This window comes from Aedes aegypti, chromosome 3 (assembly GCF_002204515.2).
Source record: "Aedes aegypti strain LVP_AGWG chromosome 3, AaegL5.0 Primary Assembly, whole genome shotgun sequence".
Lineage (NCBI taxonomy): Eukaryota > Metazoa > Arthropoda > Insecta > Diptera > Culicidae > Aedes > Aedes aegypti.
Window position 1 is genome coordinate 388,876,147 of NC_035109.1, and position 12,030 is coordinate 388,888,176.

The window sequence follows — 12,030 nt, forward strand, 5'->3', positions numbered from 1 at the left end:
CCTATCGGGGCTGCAATGGACCGATGCACGAGTTCATCATTTGACTTTTGAGCGGTGCCGTGTTATTTACGTGACCATGGCAACAAGTGAATTCGGCACCGCTCAAACGTCAAATTAGTGAACCCGTGCATTGATCCATAGGCCTATTCACATGACGTTCCAAAACAGCTGATCGGGAAGCTCTTAGACAGTTCTTCTATGTAAATGACAGCCTCGTGTATACACCGTATATATGCACCGGTCCTCCACCGATGTAAACAAATGCATAGACGGACCTGTCACATGAAAAGGCCTATAAGTTAAATCGTGTGAAACACACGTGTTGCAACTCACTGGGGTGGAAGACATATGACATGACAGTTCTCAAAACAATTTTGAGAACTAACGGGGCAAAGCGGGTAAACTGGTCAATCCACCGCTTTGAAGTCGTCCATTTCGTTTTTGTTCTTCATCGTCACAACTCGTGTTGGCGTTCATGGGATGAAATTGAATTTAAATTTTGTGCTTATAGACTGTGTCAGTCAAATTTAAAACGGTTTTACAATGTTCAAAGTGGCCAACTGTCCATTCGAAATGAGCGAATCGCCGAATTACGCAGAAAATGGCTAATACGAAACGTGATAATCTCCAACGAAATGATGAACGAATGACATTCGTGGGATAACAACGTGAACTTCTGATCCATGTGGTAAGTTTCAAACTCGTCGTGCCGAAATATATTTCGTTCGTAAAATCGACTGATGATTCAAAAAACCCTAAATTTGTATGAAAATTCCATGATTTGACACTCATGCACCATTCTGATGCTCTTTTCGGCTGATATACATGCGGGTCAATGATTGAGGTTAGAGTCTAATTTGGCTTCGTCTTATTCGTTGCAGGAGGCAATCGTCCACAGTCGGGATAGAAATGGATTCACCGAGGAAGAAATAACTTTAAAGGTGAGTAGGGTGTCCCAGAAAAAATCAACGTTTTTTGTATGAGTGCTTCGAAAATTTTGTAAGGCTTGTCACGCTTGGCTCGACCCCCCCCCCCCCCTTGGAGCGTGACGTAATTTGTGCATGATCCCTTAGGTGCTATTTCTTGAAAGACTGTTTCACATGATGATTAAACCCCTACCTTTTATGAGCGCTTATGATTCCAACATATGCACCACTATCTGAAAGATCTTATCGTTATCGTAATTGCAACTGCAAGTGGTACTATAAAAACTAATCACATTTGTATCGTTTTATAGGTGTCAATTTCAATGGACAGGAAGATTGGCGTGCCCTTGTGCATCGGGTCGAAAAGGTAAGTCAATTATCGAACGCAAGATTGATACCTTTTTTTTTGATATTTCAATGATGATAAAAATCCTTTCAAATTCTATGAATTCGATGATTCAACAAAGATATGCACCACTATCTGATGCGAACTTGCAAGCAAACATATGAATATTCACTTGGAAGTGTCTAATTCGTGCTTCTTCTCTTTCCAGAAGACTCATTCTATCATGCGAAATCGCAACAATAGGATTAACAGCAATGATGATCGACCAGGTAAATTTACTATTGAAGTTACAACGCTTCCTAGCTACTTAATGATGATAAAAATCCTTACAATTCTATGAACACTATGATTCAACAACGATATGCACCACTATCTGACAGTGAAAAATAGTCTTCTGATTCAAACGATTTTAGAACAATCACTAATATTGGCTTTTCTGTTCTCTTTTAGACTCTTCCCTTGAAGCTGTTCTGTAGCGTTGTACAATTACAAAAACAAAAATGAATAAAGAAAACACTCAAAAGTAACGAAAATCAAGTTTTTAATTCCAGTTCAACATATTAAGAATAATGATCACAAAAGAAATCCCTCATTCGGAAAAGTAATTCTCATTCTCCAACCCTTCTGGCATGTACTGCAGGCCGGATTCGTCCTTGTGTTGCAAATTGTATCCCGCTCCGTACTTCAGGCTCTTCATCAGTTTGGTCGTGGCGTTTCTCAGATGAAGAGGAACACTTGGCATGGGGCCTTTGTTCTGTCCGATCGATGCCTTGCACCGATTGAATGCATTGTACACTTCGCGGCTTTTGGGAGCTCGGGCCAGGTAGACGGCACAATGCGCTATGATACAGTCCGCTTCTGGCATCCCGACGGCTTGAACCGCTGCCAAGGTAGAAGTGGCCACCGTCAGGGCGTTAGTGTCCGCAAGGCCAATGTCTTCGCTGGCCATACGGATCATTCGTCGCACCAGATAGCGAGGGTCTTCCCCGGAAACCAGCATCCGGGAGCACCAATAGAGGGCTGCATTATCGTCTGAGGCGCGGATCGATTTATGCAGAGCTGAGATCAATTCGTAGTGCTGGTCTCCTTTACGATCGTACATCAGGTGGGATTTCTAGAAAGGACACAACATTGAATTAATTGAAAACTGAATGAATAGCCAGAACTTGCCTTGATCCCTTCTTTGATTTCATCAAGCGATATTCGCTTCAGGGCTGACTCTTCTTCGTCTTGACGAGCTGCAACGGTGTTCAAAGCCAACTGTAGACTGTTCAGTGCAATCCGAGCGTCTCCGTCGCAAATTTCTGCCAACCAACGAATGGTTTCTGCGCTGATCATCATTCTGGAAATAATAGAACAAGATTTTGATAAAAATCTAGAAACTAGACAATATCGCGGCTGGATTTTGTGCACAACAGCTTGAACTTCGCTTTATGGCTATCTTTCGGTGAGATGCTAAAAAGATAGCTAACTGTTTATTAAGGCTATTGTTTTATTAGAAAAAAAAAATCGTTTGTTACTGGACAGAACCTTGATGAATTTTTCTTACAATTGTGAGTCGCTTTGTAGTTGGTGGTAGTTGGTCCCTAGTGATTTATCCTACCTCCGTTCTGGTCACGATCTTCAGATTATCGTGATTCGTCAACATTCGTATTGATAAAGTGGAGGGACATGGTTGAAATGGAGTTTAAAAGAAACGAATGTCAGAACAGGTATCCACCGGCGACGCCAAACGGACCAACGTAATGTGGTGTAATTTGGGATTTGTGGATTGAATACTGATATTTTTTGCCAAGCATCAATATGGGTGACTTTCGAGGATAGCGAAACGTAAGAGGGGTTAGGACAAGGTTGTGGATTTACTGGGTAAATCCATCACATTGGGGTTATGACTCTGTGTCTTGTCAGGAATAGGGTCTGATTGGTATGGTAGTATGCAATAGAGTTCGGAATTGATAGACAGACTTTGAGGAAAGAAGTTTTGAACGTAAGGCAGCAGCACCTTGGATCTTGGAGGGCGCAGGTCTGGAGAGTTGGGCAGCTGTTCATACTAGGTTACATTACGTAGAAAGTGGAATCTGTTTTGCCGTGCACAAATTATGGGAAGTATTTGAAAATGTTTTCTTGTTCAGATTGGGTAACGCAAGAGAGGATTTTTAGCTCTGCGTTATATTAGGAGGATATTATAGTGCATGGTCTACTGATGACTGTGTATTTTAAGGGTGATCGAATGAAAGCTTTGTTGAGTAAAGTTACCGTTGAATTTTTGCAGTTCGTAATTGTTTTGAAATGTTTGTCGGACAATAAGAAAATTTTCTAGGGTATTTGTTTGGATGCTAATGCATTATATTAATAAATCTAATTGTTCGTATCACACGCGAAGCATAGCATAACCCAATGTATAATGAAATTAGGTTCGAAGAAAGGATTAATATTTGATCACTTAAACTTTACGCTGCAAGATATTCTTAATCGTTTTTCTTTTCTTCTGATGTACAGGTTAACTGGTATATTTAGCTAAAATAATGAACAATCATACGCATAGAGCCTACGGGTCATGCAGTTAGGATTGAAATTAAAATAATATTGCGCATTTCTTTCACACCACAGGTTTATCGCAGAAGTTTTTACATGTGCGGAGGCGTTGGTAGAGGTGCGCGATTGCGTCGAGTCGGGTCGGTGTTTTCAGCGGACTCATTTTTCGCAAATCGAAGAATGAGTGCTCTGAGGGCATCAACATGATTCGATGAGGTCCCACACTTTTATTTGCGCTTTTGCACTTGTAAATGTCTTACTAAATAGGAATACTTTGTGTTAGGGAAAGTGCAGGAGAATAAAATATAATTCATTAGAATTTTCTGATAGAGGCAGAGTTCACATGTTACTTAGGTATTTAAAAGCAAATGAGAACCACATTAAATAATAGATAAACACTAATGGTCATATTTTTATATTTTCATTTCATCGCGGTCCTCATTGCTCGAGCGGAGACGACAAAACTCGAGGTGGATAGAATCGACTCAACTACGACACGGAAAAGAAACAGATGAGAAACTATCGATACATTTATTCAACTATAAAAACCACGTTTTAACGTAATGACTTTATTTCTTCTCGTTTCAGCAATCCAACAACCAAACCATCTCTACTATCTTTTCATTTCCTCTTCGTTACATTTATAGTCCCTCTGGCACTGAATCGAATGACGCATTCCACTTTTTATTAGCGATGTCTTTGCTGTACGTTGAGCATGGTGTCGGAGGTGATGTGCTGTGTAGAACATCGGATGTTCTACACGGCACGCTACTTCCGGCATTTTGTTTGGCGTGCGGGATAGGCAGTGCTAGTGATGATATGAAGGCCGCTATTCGGTTTAGTGCCAGAGGGACTATATCTATTTAATGTATCTGAAGCTTGTGGGACCGCTTTAATTCCGGCGCCTGCTTGTGGAAGATCCCGGTGTGCTAAACGGTATAGGACATGTTAACGGGGGAGGCTTGGTAGGTCCTCACCCAGCCCGTGTCTAGATGGGCGGATAATTGTCTGCCAGGGTGTGGATTGAGCAATTACAATTACAATTACAATTGTGAGTCGCTTTGTAGTTTTCTGGCGGCGAAATATTGAGCAAATTAAAAGGACAGGGTGGCCACCAAATGTTCATTTTGAAATTCCCGCTTTTTTCCCGGTTTTCCCGGTATAATTGTCAGAATTTTCCCGGTTTTTAATTGAGGAGCCTGAACGTGACCCTTCGATCGGTTTTTCAATTGAATACACCAAAAATTTTGTTTCAAACTTTTCAACGGTATTTTTCCATCCAATAAGAAAAAAAATAATATTCGTAGAAGACTGCCTTGTATTTTTTGGCTCTCGTACAATTGGTATGGAATAACAAATTGTTGAAAAAGCTTAAAAAAAGGTAATGTCAAATTTGCTTTCTTGAAGGATTTCCCAAAAATATTTTTCCACTCAAACACGTCGGAGACCCTAAAGACAACAAAAGTGAAAGAATAATTTAAATCAGTCGTCCCGTTCTCAAGCCAACTCGTGACATACAAACAGCATTCCATTTCCATTTACATGTCTAGATATGCCCTTTTTGTTCCCTATTACCCTATTTAAAGTATTTCAATTTTCAACCTTACTTTTTTTCTTCATACACACTTAAATTTTGTTCGCGGCATTTTTAAATGCTGCGTCAACTCGTCTTCAGCCCATTTTGCTGAAAACCCATCTAAAAAATAATTTTAACCGAGATTCGGCAACTTCTGAATCTGAAATCTCGGTTAGTTCTACATTTTACCCGTATATCAGCAATATTGTAATCCGAGCACCAACGTTAATAACGTTTTCACCAAACTCAGTTGGCTCGAATGCTGATATATCGGTTTCCATCTAAGTTTACCGAGATTCTCAGTATTTTGTTTTACCATCTGCCATTTGTGTATACGTAGAAAAGTAGTAAAAATATCGTGGAAAAGTTTCTACAATTAACCAAGTGCCTGAAATTATAAGTCTGGAGGAAGTTAGATTGTACGGACTCTTCTGTAAGTATGCTCAAAATTGTTGTTTTTTATGTAATTTAGTATACAATGTCGTTCGTTTTCTGCCGGGAAGTAATTATGGAATAATTAGTAGAATTTTAAGGACACGTCAATAATTATTTTCAATTATGATTTATGGGCAGCCCGAAGTTAGCATTGCTTAAAAACACAAATGTAAATTAAATAAATTAAGAATAAATTCTGCTGCCAAAAGTGCCTCAATGAAGATTGTTGTTCATTTTTACTGAGATTTCAGTTTGTGAGATGCCGAGATTCTCAGTTTAACACGGTAGCTAAATTCTTTCACAGACCGAGTTAATCAGCTAAAAGATGACTGCCGAGCGCTCGCCTGTGCGGATCTCGGTTTCCGAAAATTAGGAGTTCACTAAAGCTAATAAGTTTAAGATGAGGATGAAACAAAGCCACACTAAACTAAAGTAACTAAAGAAAATAATGAATCCAATATGTTACTTTATGCAAGAAGTTTTAATATCTGATTCAAAACTTTGAGTCAAATAAGATACAGAAAAAAATAACCCTGATAGTAGGAGATAAAAAATAAAATATTCCAAAACATTACCAAACAACTTGAGTGTAGCAAACTTGTCCAAGATAACAGATGCTTAATGGCATTATGATCAACCATATCAACTTTCTACAACTTATTTTTGATGATTTATAGATTTATAGCTTGAAGATGTTCTTTCAAAATAATTTTCCCGGTGACCATCTCAAATTCCCGGTTTTTCCCGTCTTTTTCCCGATGGATTCAAATTCCCGTCTTTTTCCCGCTTTTCCTGTTTTTCCCGGTTCGGTGGCCACCCTGAAAGGAGATCTTAGAAAGCATCATTGAGATGCTTGACCAATTTTTAGAAGCGCACCTCTCCTCCCCCTAAAATGCTACGTCATTTATGGACGGTCCACTGGAATCTATGCGATAATTGATCAGTCACTTGATATCTGATCTGACTGAATGTACTGTTGCAGTGATAATAAAAATCACCTAATGTTGCAGATTTAGAACAATTGAGTTCATGATGAACGAAAAAATCCAATCCTACATTTATTGAAAAATACCCATATTCCTTTGTTACTTATCCTGAGTAGCGTCTGTTGGTTCCCTGAGTAGCAACTGCGGGCAGTCAATTATGCTCATGCTCAATACCCATATTCCCTTGCTTCTGAGAAAAGAAAGCATGGTGAAAATCAGCAACTTCATTAGAACTTGATTGAAATGTAGTGTCATTCCTATACTTTCTAGTCGAAATGATTTTAAATAATTTGTCAATTAAGTGTCATTTTTAGTAAAGTTATTGTGAATACTTCCATTTTTTACGTAAGTCTAAAATGCTAATTGTCGTCAATTCTTAACAAAATTAAACTGTTTAGTCATAGCACAGATAACAGACGTTGAAGCCCGATTGTAAAACTGTGTAAGACTATTATTGGTCATTTTGAATGGCAACATCGTGGTGGCGCTGTCATCGCTAAGTTGCCATGACCATGTCAGTGGTGAATATGAAATATTTCAAGATACTGATACTCACCACTGATTGACGCAATTCGCTTTGTGGCGGCGCTAATGGTTGCAAGAAGTTTCAATTTAAATATTTACACAGGTTTTCAGAAAATTTGTGTTCTAGTATAAACATCTGTAATCTTACTTACAAACTTACTTTATCGACCCTTCACTGAGAGGCAAAATAAAGTGCCCACCTCACCAGTTTTCGAATTTCTCTCATTGATTTGGTTCACATTAAAGTTAACACACTTAAATCTTTTTTGATATTTTATTTTTGATATTCTTTTAAAGTTGCACTTACGAAATTTTGATAAAAAAAAAGAATTTTACTCAAAGAAAAAGAAAATCAATTTGTATTGAAAAAATACTAGTGACAAAATAAAGTGCCCACTTCCTTCTTGGCCCCAGAAAAGATGATTTAAGAAAAATAAAAAGCAATTTAATAGTTAATGTGTCCTCCTTTGGCCTTAAGGACTTGCTGGAGGCGTTACGGCATGCTTTTCACCAGGTTTTGTAGGTGTTGTGGTTTTAGTTCTTCCCAGGCGCGCTCCAAGGCTTCAAAATAAATATTTTTGTTGGTAACACCAGTTATGTCAACCCTCGCATCGAGAATCGCCCACAAATTCTCAATGGGGTTGAGGTCTGGGCTTTGTGGAGGCCATTCCAGCGGTTTAATCCGACAAGATCGGAAGAAAGACTTGGTTTTCTTGGCAGTATGCTTCGGGTCGTTGTTCTAGAGAAATATGAATTTCTCTTCAAGGCCCATCTGGATCAGCGAAATCTCCAGATTTTCCCGCAAGATGTGGATGTAGCAATCTGCCGTCATTATTCCGTCGATTTTCACGAAGCTTCCTACTCCACTCCATGAAAAACACCCCCAGACCATCACATTTCCTCCTCCATGCTTCACCGTACCTTGGATGTGGCAGAAATTTGAAAACTGGTAAGGTGGGCACTTTATTTTGCCTCTCAGTGTACGTGTTTCGCAGACGAAATTCTATACGGTTTGCTTTAAACCAACTCGATTTTCACTATTAGAACGTTTAATTTCCTGATTTACAAAACGGCGTATGTGGGAAATTATATAAATTGCCCCGTTTTTGAGCGCGAGCTGATTGTATGCAAAATTTAGGCAATGTACATGACGAAAAAAAATTTAAAAGGCGATTAATTTTGAAAGAAATTTTAGAAGACAGATTGTGATTCTTCATTATTAATTTGCTTAAAACCGTATGAAAGTTACTTGCGTCGATTTGTAAAAGTAATCGATAACTGGGGCCTTCTATAGCCGAGTGGTTAGATTCAGCGGCTATAAAGCAAAGCCATGCTGAAGATGTCTGGGCTCGATTCCCGGTTGGTCCAGGATCTTTTCGTAATGGAAATTTCCTTGACTTCCCTGGGCGTAGAGTCCCAAGTAACAATTTCAATGCTCTTTGATCTTAGATGTTATTTATTGAGGTTTTATTAGAGATGCATTAAATCCCAACAGATTTAATAATGGATTTAAGGTGAAGATGAATCGAAGCCAAAGCTCAAATTTTCAAGAGCACGGATCTGGAGAACCAAACATCCATTTGAGCTAAAAACCTAATCGATTGGTCTCCACCAGCTAGTGACGATTTATTTTCACCTTAAAAGTGCTAAGCGATCTTTTCAGTAAAAACCAGTTTAAATTGCTTTGTAGATACCTATAACTGCTTCTGTTAAAACTTGTTTGCTAGATAAATTTGTTGATAATAAATTGTATGTTGAAGGAGCTGTATAGTGTCTATTAAAACCTATACTTAAAACCTCAGCTTGTTTGTCTTACAAAGACATCGATAAAACTCCTAAGACTGCACTAAGTCATGTTAAAGTCTTCTTAAAACTCAAATGTCTGATGCATGTTATGGTCTGCGTGTTGTTACCAAATCTCATTATGTCGATAATGATAATCATGTAAAGAATTATGAAACATGAATAAAGAAACATAAAACTCGAAAATAAAATGGCAAACATTCCACTCGTAGAATTATCTGACTACCGTGAGTTGCATATTTTCCCATTCTTGCCTGAACTTCCCGTTCTCATGAGACAACTTTGCTGCACACAACATGTGAGCTATTCGAAAACAGTGTCAAGAGTTGATTAATTCTTAAATTATTAATAGTACTCGCTTTAGAAGTTCTGTACGAGTTTCTGACAAACTCTTTGAATTTTTTGGTTGTTATTTCTAACCATCCCTGGCTTATTCTCCGGAGGAGTTTTGATGATGTTTGGAAAGCTATCCTGCCTTTAATTTTATAATCATCAGATCACAAAAAAAGTGACTTTAGTGACCATTTTCGTGAAAAAAGCGACTAGTGACTTTTTAGTGACCAGGTCGAAAAAACTGACCAAGTCACTAAAAAGTGACTTGCTACCAGCCCTGGGCATTGCATAATTCGTTATCATTTGATTCAAGCTGAGAAGCAGGATATGTTCATGTGGGGACATAATGCCAAGAAGAAGATTAGTGCTTTAGGAAACATTGTAGCACGCGCTAAATTTTTCGAAATTTAGTTAAGTTTTAAGTTCTATATCAATAGTAATTTGATTGCAAAATATGTTCTAATAACTATTACATCAAAGACGAAATTCGTCTCTGATTACATAGTATATTCATTTTACTAGGCTTGTCTCGTGTTTGTCGAACATCAGAGGAGCTCATTATTTAGAGCAAAAGCATGTTCTATAAATTGTCATGTAGTAAAATTATCTTCATTTTTGCCAATCCTCCATCCCAAAACCCCTAAAACCAACTAAAACAACTAATTAAGGCTTTAGGAAGCAATGTGCATCAAACCGAATCCCCTTACTTACCGTGGCACAAACGGCAGACCTCGGATGTCCGGCACCCGATTGTTGTTCTCGAACATCACCGTCTTGTACTGCGGAAGTGCCCGTTTCAGAATCTTCATGACCGCTTCCACGCCCAGCTTCTCCAGCACAATCACCCGGCAGCGACTCAACAGGGCCGAGTTCAAGCTGAACGAAGGATTCTCCGTAGTGGCTCCGATCAACGTGATGGTTCCGCTTTCAACGTGTGGGAGAAAGATGTCCTGCTGGAGCTTGTTAAACCGGTGAATCTCATCCATGAACATTATCGTCTTCCGCTTGAAGGCGAGGTCATTTTTGGCCAGTTTCACTGCTTCCTTGACGTCATTTACTCCACTCATAGTGGCCGATAGTTTGACGAATTTCATACTTCCGTGCTTCTTGCAATGTGCAGCAATAATGTGTGCCAATGTCGTCTTACCACAACCCGGAGGACCCCACAGGATCATACTTGGAATGGTATTTTTCTCGAACAGCGTCCTCAGAACCGTGTTCTTCCCAATAATCTGTTCCTGTCCGATGTAGTCACTCAGTTCGTCCGGTCTCATCTTTTCCGCCAGCGGAATATTGCTTCCTTCTTCATCCCCGACCTTCGCCTTATTCTTATCCGGCTTAACTTTGTCCCGTTCCTTTTCCTTCTCTTCGTCCGACAAGTCAATCACCGTCCTCTCTATGTCCTCCGCACTCATATGGCCACCGTTCCCGTTTTGGTCCGTTGTTGTCCTCCGGGGTCGTTTATTCCCACCCACGCTAGGACTTTTGTTGAAAATACTGAAACTTCTTTTCGCTTCCCTCGCGGCGGTCAATTCTTGTTTCCCGTTTGTGGTCGATTCTGGAGCCGTTGGATCGTTCGAGTTCAGGAACAAACACCGATCAACGTGAGCTTCGATGTCGGCCATGGGGAACAGCTTGTCGCACACCGGACAAACCGACCGGGTGCATGATGACGATGGCTGCGGCTCGTCGGCCATTCCGTGGGAATGATTTTTCACTTTTACGTTTAAAACAATACTAGGAAAACTATTTAAAAAATCTCAGTTAGGTACACTTTTACAACATGTTTTCTCTGGAAAATATTGCGTCTTGTTTTGTTTGTTTGTTTATTTTCAAAAGCAAAGATTGCGCGCTGTCATAAACAAGGGATGTTCAGAAGGTTGAAAATTAAAAAGGACTTTTCTAAAGGTCTGTTCAGCAGTGTTACCACATTTTTTTCCGAGTCTCATCTGTGTTTTCGGCTGAAAAAAGCTTTTTTATCTTGGCGTGTCAAATGTTTCAAATCTCTTTTGAAGGTGAACTATCTGAATAGCCCGAGGTTCTTGTAGATATTAAAAAGGGGTCATGCACAAATTACGTCTCGCTCCAAGGGGGGGGTCGAGCCAAGCGTGACAAGCCTTACAAAATTTTCGGAGGACTCATACAAAAAGTGTAACAAGGGGGGGGGGGGTGAGGGTGTCGAAAAAGTTGAAATTTAGTGTGACATAATTTGTGTACCATCCCAAAAATGCAAATAAAATTACTGTTTATATGGGTAGAGACAAATGTGAAGGACTACTTGATATACTACAGTGGGGATTCGCTCGTTGGGGGTCCGCTACATGGAATGACTCGATGGTTGGATGTTCGCTGGTTGGAAAAAATTCCAACTAAAAAGCACTCGAATGTCAAGAGAAAATGTCAAACTGACTTTGACGTCTGACTACCGGCGCATTGAAGTCTCCATATATAGAACAAATGTGCATGTATATGTGCGTTTCGTGACGATTTGCGCTCCAAATGCGTTATTCTGGAGCATTTTCACCAGCTGTCAGTCGTTCCAACTAACGGGTCGGATTCGTTAGA

At 39.5% G+C, this 12,030-nt stretch overlaps 1 protein-coding gene and 1 long non-coding RNA gene across 2 annotated transcripts; one reads left to right on the top strand and one right to left on the bottom strand.

Moving 5' to 3' along the window:
* The first annotated feature begins 418 nt into the window (after nt 1-418).
* LOC110679410 lies at nt 419-1,800 on the top strand. The gene is made up of 5 exons (XR_002502465.1): nt 419-688; nt 882-941; nt 1,238-1,293; nt 1,481-1,541; nt 1,723-1,800. It is a non-coding gene; the product is annotated as an uncharacterized LOC110679410 (long non-coding RNA).
* LOC5563667 (ATPase WRNIP1) lies at nt 1,797-11,304 on the bottom strand. The gene is made up of 3 exons (XM_001647900.2): nt 10,177-11,304; nt 2,443-2,614; nt 1,797-2,386 (listed from the first exon to the last, which is right to left on the bottom strand). The coding sequence occupies exons 1-3, from the start codon at nt 11,160-11,162 to the stop codon at nt 1,862-1,864; spliced, it is 1,683 nt and encodes a 560-aa protein (XP_001647950.1). The 5' UTR covers nt 11,163-11,304; the 3' UTR covers nt 1,797-1,861.
* Nucleotides 11,305-12,030: the final 726 nt, after the last annotated feature.

Coding starts and splice junctions, on each gene's coding strand:
- LOC5563667 (XM_001647900.2), bottom strand. CDS start 11,162: ATGGCCGACGAGCCGCAGCCATCGTCATCATGCACCCGGTCGGTTTGT. Junction 2,615..10,176: donor GGTCTGCCGTTTGTGCCACG/GTAAGTAAGGGG, acceptor TATTATTTCCAG/AATGATGATCAGCGCAGAAA. Junction 2,387..2,442: donor AAATCAAAGAAGGGATCAAG/GCAAGTTCTGGC, acceptor TGTCCTTTCTAG/AAATCCCACCTGATGTACGA.